The sequence below is a fragment of the Anthonomus grandis genome, chromosome 4 (assembly GCF_022605725.1).
Source record: "Anthonomus grandis grandis chromosome 4, icAntGran1.3, whole genome shotgun sequence".
Classification (NCBI taxonomy): Eukaryota; Metazoa; Arthropoda; class Insecta; order Coleoptera; family Curculionidae; genus Anthonomus; species Anthonomus grandis.
Window position 1 is genome coordinate 24,475,256 of NC_065549.1, and position 17,738 is coordinate 24,492,993.

At 29.5% G+C, this 17,738-nt stretch overlaps 2 protein-coding genes across 3 annotated transcripts in view; one reads left to right on the forward strand and one right to left on the reverse strand.

The window, feature by feature from the left end:
• Window positions 1–17,738, reverse strand: part of LOC126735622 (nephrin-like) — a 1,136,035-nt gene that overhangs the window by 844,273 nt on the left and 274,024 nt on the right. The window lies entirely within an intron of this gene.
• LOC126735626 (venom acid phosphatase Acph-1-like) overlaps window positions 1–17,738 on the forward strand; it is a 67,140-nt gene that overhangs the window by 42,232 nt on the left and 7,170 nt on the right. For both annotated transcript variants that reach the window (XM_050439685.1, XM_050439684.1), the window contains exons 5-6: window positions 3,415–3,735; window positions 6,105–6,313. In XM_050439685.1, coding sequence (XP_050295642.1) covers window positions 3,415–3,735; window positions 6,105–6,313 — 530 coding nt within the window. The remainder of the gene's footprint in view (window positions 1–3,414; window positions 3,736–6,104; window positions 6,314–17,738) is intronic.

A 17,738-nucleotide genomic window follows, 5' to 3' on the forward strand; every position in this document is an offset into this window, starting at 1 on the left:
TTTATTATTGGCCCTTGAAGATTTAGAATCAACCTAATTGAAAGGGCTTTCTAAAATAACTTTGCTATTATTAAGTTCAAAATGCTTTTAATTATATTTTAATAACCTCAAAATTCTCATCTTGAAGATCTATATAGGTGGAAAGTATAATTAAATAAATAATTATTTATAATAGTACTGTTAAATATTAGGCACCACTTACTGCTGTACATAATCTTATAATTATGTTTATAATAGTATCGAAATAACCAACTATTAACAGGTAACAAAAAAATACAAATTTTATGCGACAAAAATAAAAATGGTATTGATAAGGTTTCTACGCAATGACAAAATTAACTATTAGTGACTTTTTAATGGATAGTGGGTACTTAGAGTAGCAATTTGTCGATGATAAAATTTCTATTTGGTGGAATTTAAACTCCATTTCTACATAATATTTGTGGAAAATTATTTGCAAAAAATTTGTATTTAGAATGCACTTACCAAACTAAAATAATTATTTTAAAAAAAGTACTCAGTGATATCTAAAATACATTATTTATGTAAAGGTTAAAAACATATTTGTTTATTTTAGCTAAAAATACTTTGAAATTAAAATAATAAAATGCAATAATAAAAATCTTGACAAACTGCCTAATTTAATTAAAATAAATTTTTAAATATCATTTAGTTAAAAAAAATTACTTATTAAAAAAATTGCGTACACTGTTCCATAATAACAAAAACAACAACAAAGCGCAGGAATAAAAATTATGGCAATAATACTGATGCTTATAGCCGTAGCCGATCGAGAGTTCTTAGTACAGTCAATCTGTAATTAAAAAAGGCCAGAACTTTTAAAAACTATCCAAGTCGCTAATTTTTTAAGGGTCGATTATATTCCCGAAGAAAAGCTTAAGTCCTCGGAATTGAGAGTCAACCCCCCCCCCCCCTTTTTTTGGGAAAGTCAAAAAGTTTTTCAAATCGATTTTACAGCTAAACAGTGCGTCATGCAGAAAAACTTATTGAACATAAAATGTAGAGCTTTTTGTGCTCTACAATTCATCTCATGGGCCCAAAGCTGTAGAACCCAAATTCGAAAAGTTAGAGGGCGCCAAAGTCACTAAAAATGACTTTTTTCATTTTTTCACTGAGAAACAATTTTTTTTTACCATCGCAAGGATTGCAAAAATGTAGAGGACAAAAATACCTACAAAATGCATGTCTTACTTTTTTTTTTTCAATTTACCGTTTTTGAGATATAATGCCGAAATGTTTACTTTCGTGTATGTAGCCTGCCTCAGATGTTTGGCAAAAGCTGTTTTTCGTCGCCTAACGTTTGCGCATCATGAAATTAAAGTAGAACCTAAACAAAATTTCTTTTACCCTTCTTGACAAATTGAAAAAAGCCATGCAGATGGCGCTGTAAGTCCACGAAAATGAAATTTGCATAGATTAAATGTTCTTTAACTTGCACAAAATGAATAATTGAAGTGATTTAGTAGAAAGGGATAAGAGAAATTGGTACATGGTTTACGGAGCACCAATTACAACAAAAGCAGAGGTCGTTGCAGTTGTGAAAGTGACGTGCCTCAATAATTATGATTGCGTAATGCATGTAATGATAATAATTGATTACTGAATAATTGCATAGTACATGTTGATAGCATTACTTTTGCAAAATGTACGTGTTTACGTCAAAACTGTAAATTAGCCACTGCCGGATCAGCTGATGGAGGAGAGTAGATGCGGGGAGAGTGGGAGTGGAAAGGGGGACAGCGGTCCACCGAGCAGCTGCTTTTTTTTCATCCTCGCGAAGCACTACACGATATTTTAATCCTTGTATCTCGAAAACGGTAAATCGAAAAAAAAAGTAAGACATGCATTTTGTAGGTATTTTTGTCCTCTACATTTTTGCAATCCTTGCGATAGTAAAAAAAAAAATTGTTTCTCAGTGAAAAAATGAAAAAAGTCATTTTTGGTAACTTTGGCGCCCTCTAACTTTTCGAATTTTGGTTCTACAGCTTCGGGCCCATAAGATGAATTGTAGAGCACAAAAAAGTCTACATTTTATGTTCAATAAGTTTTTCTGTATGACTTGCTGTTTAGCTGGAAAATCGATTTGAAAAACTTTTTGAGTTTCCCAAAAAAGGAGGGGGGGGGGTGAGACTCTCAATTTCGAGGACTTAAGCTTTTCTTCGGAAATAGAATCGACCCTCAAAAAATTAGCGACTTGGATAGTTTTAAAAAAAAATTACAGATTGACTGTACTATCTAGCCGTGACACTGGTTTCGTGGCGTCAAAATTGAAGCCGAGATTTGGTGGCGCACGCCGTACAGTGGAACGACTAAGTGGAGATACCGCGGGACCTAATATTTTACATTTTACAAGATAATATATTTTTTTATTATTACGTATTTTTAGGTATATGATAAATGTTTTAAATATTTTTTATTATTTATTTTATTGGAAAAATATACATAAACGGTGTTTCAAATTCGTCTACCCTGAAAATACGAAAATGGATAATTTACCCCAAAGTTGCAAATTATTTACTTGTAAAAAAATATGCCATATAAAAATTATATATTTTATATTTTATGTGGTTTTGAAGATTATCGAAAAAAAAAACAAAATTTCAAAAACTTGTTCTTGATACTTTTGTGGGTTATCTTGGTTGCTATGGGAAAGTTTTTGCATTGCTGTATTACTTTTTCGTAAAAATGTTAATGTCGAAAACAAAATTAGGTAGGTACCTACGTCAAATTTTTGTTGCTTATTTAAAAAATCGAAAATTTGAATGATTCCGAAGATAATCAAAAAAAAACAAAAAAAAAATTTAAATCCATTTGAATTTTTTCTGAGCTTAAACAGGAATGCAGCAAGAGGTAGGCATTATTCTAAATAAAATTAAAATTGTAAAATGTAAGTTAAAAATAAAATTGTTAATTTTCCCACCTAATTAAAATACCGAATTTTTATTCTTTTTAAAACTCAAAGCGAGTATCAAAATAGTTTGGTAGTTTTAAATTTTAAATGCGTAATCTTACTATAAACTACAATAATAACTGCAGTAAAATATTATTTCGAATCAACGCAAAATATGTGCCCCAGCGCGGAATTTTCTTCATCGCGATGCTGTCGTCGCCTCGCATGATTTCGGCTTCTGTTGTGAGGTATCGATGGAAGCGGGAATAAGTGTCCAGGCTAGAACTATCGATCGGCTACGTTATAGCCCATTTCAATTTGAATTACTAGAAGCGGTAAAAAAATACTTCATATTTTACGTTAATATACATTGTAATGATTCTGTTTTATTTAAATGTGTTTTAACTGAACTTAGGTTTATTTTGATTTTTGTAATAAAACGAACTACCTTTATATAATATGATTTGATACATTATTTAAGCTCAATAGAACTTCTTTTTTAGAAAAAGATGATACGGTTCTTTACGGAATCTCCTGCCCAACTTACAAGATTCAATACGAAGAAGTTCAACACTCACCGGAACTTATTGCGGAGTACAACGAGTACGCTGACAATTTCACATATTTCTCAGAAAATTCAGGCCTTAACGTAACTAGATATCAAGATATATACGATGTGTATTTTGGGCTATCGACAGAAGAAGAGTATGGATTGGAATTACCTGAATGGACTAAGAAAGTGTGGCCAGATTTTGTAAACGAGATCGCATTTAAGCAGTATGAGGTTTATACGAAAACAACTACACTTAAGAAAATGGCAGCAGGTAAGGATTAACAAGAAAATTTGTTTATTAATATTATTTTTTTAACTTTAGCTTATTTTAGCTTAACTTAATTTCTCAAATAAAATTCCAGAGATAAATTAAATATATGATTATTTTTTCTGTACCAATAGTAAAGATAATGTAAACCCGCCAATAGATAGCGAATGAAAAAGCATAATCAATATATAGGGTGGTTCATTTAACTTGAGACATCGCAATATGTCGAAAACTAAACATGTATCCAGAAAATGTTTTATGTGAAGTTTGAATGGTTTCCAGGGGGCCATAAAATGACGTCATTGGTTTGACCTTGAGTGGACGTCTTCAAGGTCAAATGAAGGTCAACTTCACTTTTTTGCATAGAAACCTCTATTTTTTTTAATAGTGTCTGATTAAGCGTTAAAAAATAAGTAACTTTTATTTGACACTTAAATGCGACCTCTCCTTTTCAAGATATTAATTCTTGATTCTTTTACGAATTTTTTCCTTGACAATGACATTAGAAACAGGAATACCTTTGGTTCGGCAATCCTTCAATATTGTTGTAATAAGGCATTGTTGATTAATGATCAATGCAAGTTGTTATGATGCGAAAATTTTCTATAGTGAACAGATCTCACGTGTTCTTCCCAGGTATTTCAGGTGATTGTAAACAAATACTGATGAATAAAGTAAAAGAGAGATTATTTTGGTTCACAGTAGTGGTTCAGTTTTCAAGTATTTGACTATTTTGTTGAGTGACTATGGAATGCCTAACAATAAATGAAAAAGTTAAAATGGTCCTTATCTATGGTGAAGCTGAACGGAATATTAATTAATAAAGCCATTGAACTGTATACCATGCAACATCCTCAACGGCGACTTCCATCGCGAGCATTATTTTATCATGTAATGAACCACTTTATAGAAGATGGAAGTGTGAAAACGATAAATCGATCACGAAAGAGAAGCATTACCAGTCAAAATAATGAAATTGCCGTCTTAGCTGCAGTTGCCCATAATCCTGGAGTCAGCTCACGATCAATTTCTTCTGCTTCTGGAATCTCCAAAACAAGTGTCCTGAGAATTTTGAAATACCACAAGTTTCATTCGTATCACTTGTCGTTACATCAAGAGCTTCACGGGAATGATTTCCAAAATCGAGTGTTGTTTTGTGAATGGGCCCAAAATCAGTTCCATGAAAATAACAATTTCTTTCTGCGCGTCTTATTTACCGATAAAGCTTCATTTACAAACTATGGTGCAGTTAATCGTCATAATATGCATTATTGGGCAGTTGAAAATCCCAGGTGGTTTCGAGCGATAGAACATCAGCAGCCATGGTCTGTGAATGTCTGGTGTGGCATCATCAATGATAAAGTCATAGGACCTTATTTTATTGATGGTGTCCTTACTGGCTAAAAATACCGTAATTTTTTGCTGGAGATTCTACCAGTATTTTTGGAAGATGTGTGTTTTAAAGTGAGACTAAATATGTGGTAATTGGCATAATATTCCAACTAATTGGCTTCTTGGTTGCAAAAAGGGACAATATCTTCTCTACTTAAAACGAATGATTTAATAGTCTATTGTGGCTCACTTATTATTTAAATTTCCTATAATCAATCTCACTTCAATAGGAATTTGATGAATACTAGAACTAGAGGAAGAGTTTAAAAGTTTTTTGTTTGAGCCAGGATGGTGCTTTTCTTATATTAGCTGGCTGTTTAGAAATATTAAGAATGTGTTTATTAAGGATACTATATTCTAAAAGACTATTCTACTATATTCATAAACATACCATGTTCTAATACTAGTTTCTCTTTTATCTATTCTATTGGCAGTTTCAGTAAATTGTTTCCAAGCCCAATGTTTATGTAAGACGTAATATGTAGGCTAAGTAAAGCTGTTATAATATTTGTAAATCACCTAACATTATATGAGATATTTCAAACAAGGAGATTTCGAAAAGAAATATGATTCAAACAATTTCTACTTAAGATAAGTAAATAATTTGTAGCGTTCTGCATTATACCATGCGCAATTTGTTCATACACCCACATTAAACCTAGTATCTTAAAATTTGCTCATGTATATAAAAGAGTATGCCAGTAAAATATATCGGCACCATTAAGTAGGAAGCTTTTTATCTACTTTTCAAGCTCTCGTGACTTCATTTATATATTTGATATATTATTAGGTTAAACCAGCAGGAAATTTAATTATAAAGGAAGGAATAGTACTACTAAATTGTTTTATTAGTATTTTTAAAGCTGATTTAACATAATATGTCTTATACAACCAATTATAAATAGGCTGATGTTTTTTTATAATGCTAATAGAAGATCATAATATCCAAATATCAACTTAATAGTATTGTCTAATTTTAGGTTACCTAATTCAAAAAATTATTGTTGATACAGAAAAGTTAATTAACAAGGAAAACAATGACACTAGACTCTATTTGTATTCTGCCCACGAAAACAATATTGGGCAGCTATTCGCTACACTGGATCTATTTGAATACCCACATATCCCCACGTACGGCTCCTTCGTCTTATTTGAAGTGCACAATATAAATAATACATACGGATTCAAAGTAAGTAATATTTGCTATAGGTAAGCAATTATGTGTATAATATGTGTTTCTAGGTATTATGAACATAACTGATTGTGTATATATTTGATTTTTTTTTGACTAAAAATTTAACCGCATTTATATTCCTTACTTTTTTTAGGAATATGTTAATAAACAAACCTTCAAGTACTTAATTTGTCTCTTGAATTATCAAGTAAATAAAAAAGCTAAAACCTTAAACTTCAAAGTATCTTCAGTAAAAGTTGGTTACGGTGTATTTACTTTAAAATAAAAAAATAAAATAAGCAGAAAATTTTAACCACGGAATAGCTCGCTTACAGAACTTTAAAAGGCAATTTGTAAGTTAATCTAGTACTAAAAATAAAAAATAAGCACTAATAAGCTTTCTATTTTTAACACTAATAATTTATAATCTGATTAAATCTTGACCTCTGAAAGTCTCGAAGAATAAACCTTTGAAGAAGGTTGAATTCTTGGTACTTTTGCCAATTTTTCTTCAATGAAAAGTTGAAAACTCACTTTAGTTGGATATTTTAATTAGAAAGTTAGTTACAATCAAGTTACATTAGGGGATTTGTAGAGTTTAATAAATAACGTTAACGTTAATATTAGCTCATAAGTGGATAGGATGATCCACTTAGACTTAAATACTCTAAACGGAAAGACCGGCAAACAAATTTCGACCCTGGAGAGCAATATGCAGAGCTTGGAAGACAAAAGTGCTCTTCTAAGGAGTCGCTTGCTTATAGTGGAAAAATTATTTAAAATAAAAAACTTTGTCATTAGTGAGCTATTGAGACAGAAAACGACGACTCAGTTGAAAAACTCATAGATATTGTGACAAAAAAACTAGAAGTTGGATTGACATTAAATGGTTTGTTAGAAAATGGGTATATCTAGACCATTGCTTTATGTATTTGTCACTGGCCTAAAGAGAAACGAGTGTTTAAAGAAACGTCAATCTCTTAAGGGTACAAGTATTTTCTTGAACGAGGATCTTAAGTTGGACGAAAGAGCTGCGCGCCGGATTTTGACATTAAAACTGAAGCAGACAAGAGCTTAAGGAGATCAAGCCTATTTAAAAGGCAATTCGCTAATTGTAGATGTCAATTTAAGATCCTGTAGAAAACTCACCTGTTACCTCTGGTGGTGAGCAGTGCCATAAATCTCCTATTCTATTCGTCCCAATTAAAGAAGTAGAGAAAAACAAAGACAAAAGTAAACTCTAGTTTTTAAACTCTAGTATTTTATGACATTATTTTATGTAGACTTTTTTTCTGTATATTTTAAACTTAAAATTACGTATATTTAAATATTAGATCTATTTTGACAGATTTAATACAATTTTATTTCTTGGTCTTCATAATTCTGATGTAGTTACGGTAACAGAAACTTGGTTACACTCAGAAATCCCGTTAGATATTTTTGAAATACTTGATTTTAGTATCATTTGTAAAGATCGTTTGCACGGGAACGGTCTGCTCGCATACGTAAGAAGTTTACTTTTTATTTACTCTCCTACTTTAGAAATATATTTCGATTTTCCGATCAGTGGAAGCATAGAATACTTATTTTTTTAGTTTTAATTTAAGTAAATATTGACTTTCCTAACGATATTAATAATATTTTTTCTTATATTTATAGGATCATTGATTACATTATTTGCAGGAGATTTTAATATTGATTTTCTTAAAATATCTAACACAGTTTCAACATCTTGGATACATATGATTTAGTACAGGTAAGGGCCTAAATTAAAAGCTCCGTCTGAAATAATTTCCTACCGTTACTTTCCTAATTTTAACCCCTTACATTTTAAGAGTGACCCATTTTATCTATTGGTTTGCAATTATCCGTACAGAAGATAAAAATGAAAAAAATAATATTCTTAATTCTTTTATTATTCATCTATTCGATAAACATGCACCAATAAAAATTAGAAATGCAAACGCAAAAAAGCTAAAAAAATAATTTTGCTTTGATTTGGAAAAGTGCTACATGTATTCCTTTACCTAAATGTAAGGAACCTAAAATTTTTTCGCGTACAATACTGGTTTAATAAGCATTCTACCAGTGTTATCAAAGATATTTGAAAAAATACTCTGTAATCAAATGTTTAAATATTGTGATATTAATAAAATAGCATCAGAAAATCAGTTTTTCTTCAACACAGCATTTGCGTTACACATGATATTTTTGAAGGTACTTGAAAGGGTTTACTACGCTGCTTATTTTGCTCGACTACTCAAAAACATTCGACGCGATTTACCATCAGTTACTGATTTAGGAATTTATGGCTTTGATATACCTGCTCTGAAATTACTTATTTTGTATCTTTCTCAAAGTACTCAAAGCATATCATATAAAGGTAATTGTACTGAAAAGCTCAATATTTTATCTGGAGTTCCACAGGGCTCGATTTTGGGTTTTTAACTTTTTATTATCTGTATATCGCATTTAATAACCTTTTTAAAACACTGCAAGATTGTTGCCTATATGATGATTAGGAGCTGTATTTTTCATTTTACCCTTCATAACTTCAATGAGACCAGCAACGTGACTAATAATGAACTTGCGCAAATTTGCTATTTATCATTAGAACATAAGTTAAATTTAAACTTTGCTAAATCTAACGTGATATTATTTTCAAGTAAGGCTAAGGTTGACTAGAAAGGTAATAAAAAGATTTCTATTAATTATATTTTACTTAAATATGTGGACAGGAGTCGCAATTTGGGTCTATTATTGGTTTCACAAATAAAATTTGATAGTCACGTTGCTGAAGTTCAACTGTTGGGACTTTATATATATTTTATATATATTTTATTCTTTGAGACTTCCAGAGGTCAAGATTTTTGCATCAGATTATAAGCTATTAGTGTTTAAAATAGAAAGATTACTAATTATTAAAGATATTAATCAGTAATTAAAGATTACTGATTATTAACTAAGGTTATTAGTGCTTAATTTTTATTTTTGGTACTGGATTAACTTACAAATTGTCTTTTAAAGTTCTGTAAGTGAGCTATTCCGTGGTTAAAATTTTGTGTTTATTTTATTTTCTTATTTTAAAGTAAATACACCGTAACCAACTTTTATTGAAGATGCTTTGAAGTTTAAGGTTTTAGCTTTTTTATTTACTTGATAATTCAAAAGACAAATTAAGTACTTTGACTTCTTAATCGACCAACCAGAGAAATATCTTATACAAAACAAAACCTTTACCTTTATCTGATCTTCATTATATAACTCTAATTAAAAAGAATAATAATTATAAGATTTATTATAACTAATTACGGCACTCGGCCTGACGATATTGGTCCTAGGCTTTTTGTTGCTACCTCGGTTTATATTACTCTACAAATGAATAAACTACAAACAAAAAATAATGTCTCTAATTCGATAAAAATTAGAGACATTATTTTTTGAGAAAACGCTTGGACCTGTCGTATTTTATTTTAGTTGCGCATTATTTCACATAAATTTTTGTATACAGGGTGGAACAAAAAAAAGATATGACGTCAACGGTCATTTTTTAAATGGAATGCTATATTTTTTAGTTCATTTATGAAATATAAGCGAAATTCCAAGCAAGTTTCGTATAACACACCTTATCTCAAAATTCAACTGTTTCAGAAATATTTACATTTAACCAACAAGAAAGCAAGTAAGTACGTCTATTTACAAATTAAGATAAAATGAAAGATAAAATGTTATAAACCGTGAAAACTCTTATTAATGTATCAAGTGTTCAACTGATCCCCATTTACTTCTTGGCAAAAAGCAAGATGGTTTACAAACTCATGTAAAACACTATCAATTATTTCAGGTGATATACGTCTAATTTCATATCTAATTCCATTTTTCAAATAGTCTACGTTGTTTAGCTTTTCAATATAAGCTTTACTTTTCAGGAACCCCTATAGAAAATAGTCACAGGGGTTTAGGTCTGGTGACCTGGCCGGCCACTCTATTGACCCTCTTCATCCTATCCATCTTCCTGGGAACACTGTGTCCAAGTAATTACGGACATTTTGAAAGAAATGTGGCGGTGCGTCGTCTTGCTGAAACCACAAATTATCTGTCGGGACAGCAGGGTCTTGTTGTTTGTCTGGGTATAGGGCAGCCAAAGTAGGGATAAGATCTTATTGAAGAAAATTCAAATAGCGTTGTCCTGTTAAGTTTTCTTCGAAAAAGTATGGCCCTATTACTTTATTTTCCATAATACCAGCCCAACCAAAAATAGATTTACGATACTGTGTATGAGTCTCAGTTGCCCAGTGTGGATTTGATACTGACTAGTACCGACAATTTTACCGATTTACAACTCCGTTTAAACAAAAAGTTGGTTCATCCGAAAACAAAACTTGTAACACAAACTGACGGTAAATATTGCAAATGTTCATCATTTGCTCGCAAAATTGGTTTCTTCGATCAGGATCGTCCTCATTTAATTCGGGTATTAGTCTAATTTTATAAGGGTTGTATTTATTTGCTTTTAAGATGCGTCTTACTGACGTTCCGGCTATATTATAATCAACTGAAATTTGTGAAGTCGCAATGTTTGGATTTTCTTCGACAGAGAGCAGAACGTTTAATTTTGTTTCTTCAGAAATTTTTGGACTACCTGATCTTGGCAAATCCCTAACATGACCTGAAGTTATGAATTTGTGCTCTATTCTACTAACTGTTGACTGAGAAATAGGATGGTTTGGGTATTTGGCATTAAAAAGTTCACTTACTTCTTTTTGCGTTCGTACTCGATCCCCGTACTCTAGCATCATCAAAATTTTAATTCGTTGGGTTTCTGTTAAATTAGCCATAATTTATTCTGATAAAAACTATTAATTTTCGAACTGACAGTGACATTCGAAAAAGGAGATTCTTTACAAGTGAAACCATGGAAATAGAAACAATTGGCAGTGTTTATAACATTATTTTTATCCTAGATTTTACCTTAATTTGTAAATAGACGTACTTATTTGTTTTCTTATTATTTAAATGTCAATATTTCGGAAACAGTTGCGTTTTGAGATAAGGTGTGTTATACGGAACTTGCTTGGAATTTCGTCTATATTTTATAAATGCAATAAAAAATATAGCATTCCATTTAAAAAAATTACCGATGACGTGATATCTTTTTTTTTGTTCCACCCTGTTTACAAAAATTTATGTAAGATAATGCGCAACTTAAAATTTAAAAAAATCGACGGGTCTGAGCATTTTCTCAAAAAATCTTGTCTCTAATTTTTATCGAATTAACGCGGAACTTATATGCATGTATTAATCATAAAATAATGAACAAAGCATAACATTGCTTTTTCCTCTTGCTTACAAAAAAGAAGATATAAAATGGCATTTATTAGAAATAAGTCTAAATTAATAACAGGAAAAGGTATCTGCTTGCATATTAGGTGAACAACGATTTTCAAAAATGAATAAAGAAAAATTACACCAACATATTTTTTTCTGAATTCAGAGAGTTGCTACAGGATTAAAATAAGAAGCCAAAGTCTAAAATTTTTAAATTAAAAAGATGTTAAATTAGGATTTTAAAATTTAATTTAGCACACTTTTTTTGATATATTTGATAAAACAGAAATATATGCTCATAAAGTTAATAGTTTAAGAACATTTGTAATGAACCGTTTTAAATTATTTACAAAGGAGTATCCAATCAACTACAACTTAAGTTTTATTTGATAGTTCAAGAGATCTCTTTTTGCAATAAATTTGAAAATAACTATTTGTATGGATTTTACCGTAAGTATAAACATAATAAATGCAAAAACTGCTTAGGGTATACTCAGACGAAATAACGGTATTTATTTTTTCAATTTAATTGGCAAACCGGTGATATCTTATTGTATAATCGATAATTATTAAAGAGTTTGCAGAATTACGTGTATTTTAAATTATCTCTATTTCTAAATATATTTTCATGCTGTGCTAAAAAGTTAATAAGAAAAAAGTTTTTTTAGAATCAGTAAGTTACTAATTACTAAGCCTTTGATCCTTATAAAAAAAATAAGCATATAAAATATAAAAAAAATATCTCCAACATAACAGTAACAAATTATAACGAAAACTTACATTTCGATAATGAATGATATTTTAATAGGCATTAGTTATTAAATAGGCAATTGATAAAGTAAAAAACAAAATAATTAGTGTTAACAGAAAATGCCACTATTCAGGGATATTTTTTTGATATTTATTAAACTTAAATTAACTAAAAATTAAGTTATTATTGTTAAAATAAAATTATAAACGCTTAAAAATATGCTTGAAGAACTTTTAATTAAGTAACTAAGTTCGCCAAAATATTCCAAATCTTTGACAAAAAACTACCTAATATTTATCGGGTATAGAACTAACAAGTATTCTTTAAAATTTGATCAAAAAGTGCATAAAGCTAATATTGAATAAATTTGGTAAATCAAAATAACTGTTAGACATCAGTATGCATTAAAAATTGCAGTTTTGAATTGTGTAAATTAATTTGCCATAATTATTGTTATTAATATATTTTATATTGGCCCGATGATCTACCATTGAATTCATGAATGTAAATAATATTGGTAATAAATGATTATTTATAGGCTAAAAATAATATTAATTTTATTAGGTAAAACTTTTTTACAAATCCTTTTAAAAAGTCCCTTTTAACATTCGTTTTAAAATTACCTATATATTAAGTAGTTTTATAAAAAGAGTGATTAAATATTTAGTAAGTAGTAGTACAAAAATTAACCTTAAATTTTATCGTATTAACTCTATAATAAACAAAAAAATACACTAAATAAATAAAACGCAGGTGTATCAAAATTAGTAAGGCGTTTTATTTAAGTTAATTACGAATAACAAAGAGTTATGTAGAACCTTTAGTAAATTACAAATAAATCTCAGATTTAAATTTGTTAACTAAAAAAATGTTTACACACTTATTTATATTAAAGCTTTTACGTTTTTTAGCACTTACTGAATAAAATATTAAATTTTTATTGTGAGCTACTAACTATCGTTATTCAAAATATGTTAGTTACAACGCAATGCTGCTAACCTACTTTCTGGAAACAAATTATTTACCATAATAGGGGATAATTGAACTTCAACTATATTATTCGCTTCATTAATCATCTGTACAGATTAAACCGCACTGCCAAATATATATTTTCCTAGCAGATTAGATAATGTCTAACATTAATAACATTTCTTTCCAGAAAGTAAAGCCTTTATTTATTTTAGTGTGAGCATGAACATAAAATTGTTTCAAATTTGAAATTTAATCATTATTTCGTTACTTTTAAACAATTACTTTAAACTCCACCATCATTATTCTGTAAAAGAAAATAACTAATTGCCATTTTAAGTTTAAATCCCTAAGACGTGACACAAAAGGGTAACTTCACATTTCTAGTTTTAAGCCTTTTAATTCAATCCGTCGTTATAAATGAGAATAAGTTCTCACTTGATCCTAATTAATGCAAAGTCAAGTTTTAAAATAAATTTATTACTGAAATCTACATCTTAAGCAAGCGTTAAATTTGGTGCTTCTCAAAAACAAAGGGTCATTATAATTCTAAAATACTCTTTCTTTCTGCGTATCGTTTAATCGATTTTTTGAAAATTCATTAAGATGTTATTAAATAATATATGAGTTTATTGTTATAATTTACACAAATTTCCAATGAGACCGTACCATTTTTAAAAAAATAAAGCTATTTAATTTATAATATATATTTTGGAAATGCTAGTTAATATAAAGAGATGCAAAGTGGAGTTGCAGCAAACGGTGTGGAAACACTACCTATTTTATCTAACTATACTAAAATAAAAAGGATAACAATATACAAGATCCTTTCTAAATCATTTTTAATACAAACTTGAAGCATTCGTTAAAAAAGAGGTTATTATAGATTTAAATTTTAAAAAATATATACATTAGCACATTTTTAATATTTTCTTCTACTTAGGTATAAAATCTTCACTTTCCTTATTTAAGTGAGACTTTTAACGTTTAAAACACATCGGTTTGCTGCTAATGTGTACTAAACTATAGTACGAGTTTTGATGAGGAGTTTTTTTTGAGAGCGGTATCAGTCCTTTAAATTAATAATAATAATAATAATAAAACTAATAATACTAATAATAGTACAAAACATTAATTTAATATTTTAATAGTATAGGTGCAAGCAGTGGCGAAGTCTAGCTGCAGTAGCTATTCATACTTAACCACTGAAGCACCATAAATGGCTTATTTACTAAGACACTATTAACAAAAGAAAATTAAGATTTACACTTAAAAGAGATAAAACAAAAATACATTGTGTTTGGCTAGCAAAATTAAAGTAATGACCTAAAAGTACCCAAAATAATTTAAAAAAAAAACTAATAATGTCTAAATATTACAAGTTTTAGACAAAAGATAATATTACCATTTTTAAACAATAATAATAATCATTGTAAGACATAAAAAATTTAACAGAATAATAATTTAATAACTGATGCACTCACCTTTCATAATTCCTGGTTTATAATAAAAACTTTAAACGCTTTTTTAAACTTGGTATATGTTAAAGATCTTAACCTGTCAGGAATCCTATTATATAATTTAATACTGTTATATACAAAGCTTCGTTTAAATAAGGCCGTCCGATGACGAGGAATAGTAAATGAACTTGAAATACGTAGGACTCGTGAATGTACGAAAGTTCTTAAATCAAATGTATCTTTTAATGAATAAAAAGCATTGGGGCATGTCATTAATTTGTGAAGAAAGTTACCCACATGAAGAGCTCTACGATCTTCCATCCTTAACCATACTAACTCCTCAATTTTAGCACTAAGCCAAATATAAGTCTAGCGCAAGTATTTTGAACTTTTTGGATTCTATACTTTGTGTTGATATCCAAGCATGGTCCACAGATAAAATCGCAGTGATTAAAATTTGATAACACTAGTGATTCACATAGATTCTTTTGAAGTTGTTGGCTTAAGATATGTCTGCTGGAATATAAAAGTTTTAACGAAAGGTAGGCCTTTTGTGTAATCTTAGAAACATGCATTTTAAATCTTATATCAGTGTTCACCCACATACCCAAATTCCTTGAAGTTTTAACATTAGGAATTACTACACCATTAATATTTACATCTAAATGTTCTCTAATAAAATCAATTCTCGTTTTAGGGCCAAATATTAGTAATAAAGATTTTGAGGCATTCAATTTTAAATTATGTTGTGCTGAGAGTTCACTTACAATTTTGAGATCTTAATTAATTAATTTATTTGCCAATAAAACATCAGCAGAATTAAAATTAAAATAAAGTTGTGTATCGTCAGCATAGGCTTAGCGTTTACAATGTTTTATTGACTGCAAAATACTAGAAGTATATACCAAAAACAGTAAAGGACCCAACACGCTACCCTGAGGAACACCAGAAAAAATGGAGATAGAATCATTGCACGAGATACACTGAAACCTGTCTTTTAGGTAGGAAGTTATTAGATTAATCAGCGAATTATGGAAGCCGTAATATCTTAATTTAGCTATTAATAATTTATGATCAATGGTGTCAAACGCTTTTGAAAAGTCTAAAAGAGCTAAAATAACGTTATCAACTTTATCATAGGCCTCAATTATATCACTAATTACTGTAGCTAAGGCAGTCGCCGTTGAATAGTTTTTTCTAAACCCACACTGATAGTTTGGAATTATATTTTGTTTACATACATATTGGTATATTTGTTTACAAACAAATTTTTCAAAAACTTTTGAAAACGTTGGCAAAATACTGACTATTCTAAGGTCAGAAAAGTCCTTAGGGTCGGATGTCTTTGGAATAAGCCTACCGATTGCAGTACGCCAAAGACGAGGAAAATATTGCTTTTCTAGACAGTAGTTTATGAGGTGAGTAATATATTTATCAACAAATGGGCTACAATATTTTAGCATTTTTGCCGATATGCCATCTACACCATATGCATTAAAGTGAAATTCCTTATTAATAATATGACTTATCTGCTCAATTGTAGCAAATTCTATTTTTAAACAATTATTTAAATTATAAAAATTGCTACTAAAAAATTTAATTTGATTTTCACAGTCAGGTGACACTGTTTGCAAAAAACTGCAAAAATAATTGTTAATTTCTTGTGGATTAGATAATTTCTTAGGTAGGTCATAGGACTTTAGGGTTTTAACATTTAAATCACCCAAGGATTGCCAAAGAAGTTTCGGATTAGTGTGATTTTTAGCTAAGTTATCTAAATAGGTTTTTTTCTCCCTCCGTACGCAAGTCAATGCAAAATTACGACGTTGTTTATACTCATCCCAATTAAACTGTAAACGAGTTCGCTTGAATTTTTGTAAAGCATTATCTCTTTGTTTCATAATGAGTTTTAAGTTAGGAGTAAGCCAGGGTGCTTTGCATTTAGAGACTTTTATGGTTATAATAGGCGCATGCTGATCAAAAGTAGAGAGAATATGCTGGTTCAAAATATTAAGCTTTATATCAACATCATTTTCCCTTAAAAAGCTATGCCAATCCTTCCCTTCTAAATCCTGTTCAAAATTATCAAAGTTAAAATTTTTATAGTCTCTTATATTTATTATTCTAGGTTTTACTTTTGTTATAGATATATTAAAAATACAGTACGTCAGGCTATGATCCGAAATATGGTTTGTATCTAAGATACCAGATGAAATTACCCGATCAGGACAGGTTAAAAATATAGGATCCAGAAGTCTGCTAGTATATTGCGTAGTCCTAGTTAGCTCACTAATTACTTGACTCAAGTTATAAGATTGTAAACAGGAAGCAATGGGATTGTCAAGGTCAAAAAAATCTGTGTTCAAATCTCCCAAACCTATGACCTGATCAAAAATGGGACATAAGTAGGAAAAAACATTATGACAATCTGATATAAAACTATTTATATTTCGATCATGAGGTCTATACATAGCCTTAACTGCCAAACTAAGGTACCGCCGACTAAGGTACTGCCGACTTTAAGGTAATCTTTAAAAACAAATATTCATGTTCATTACTTAGGTTAAAATCAAAAGAAAAAGTTTGAAATTTAATATTATTCCTGATATAAGCCGCTATACTTCAACCCCTACCGACTCGGTCGCACCGTAAAAACTTGTAACCCTGAATTTGAAAAGCATCAGATTTATCGTTTTCAGATAACCATGTTTCGGTGAGAAAAAAAATATCAAAGTTTTGAGCCTCAAATAAAATTCTAAAATCATTAAAGTTAGTAAACACTGATTTAATATTTAGGTGTCCAATTTTCATTTTACACAAGTAAATTCCCAAAAAATTACAAAAATGTAAATATAAATAGAAGTAATATACCTATTACTCTTAAATCCGAGTCTTTCTATGCTCTTAAGTTTAATAAATAAAAAATATGTAT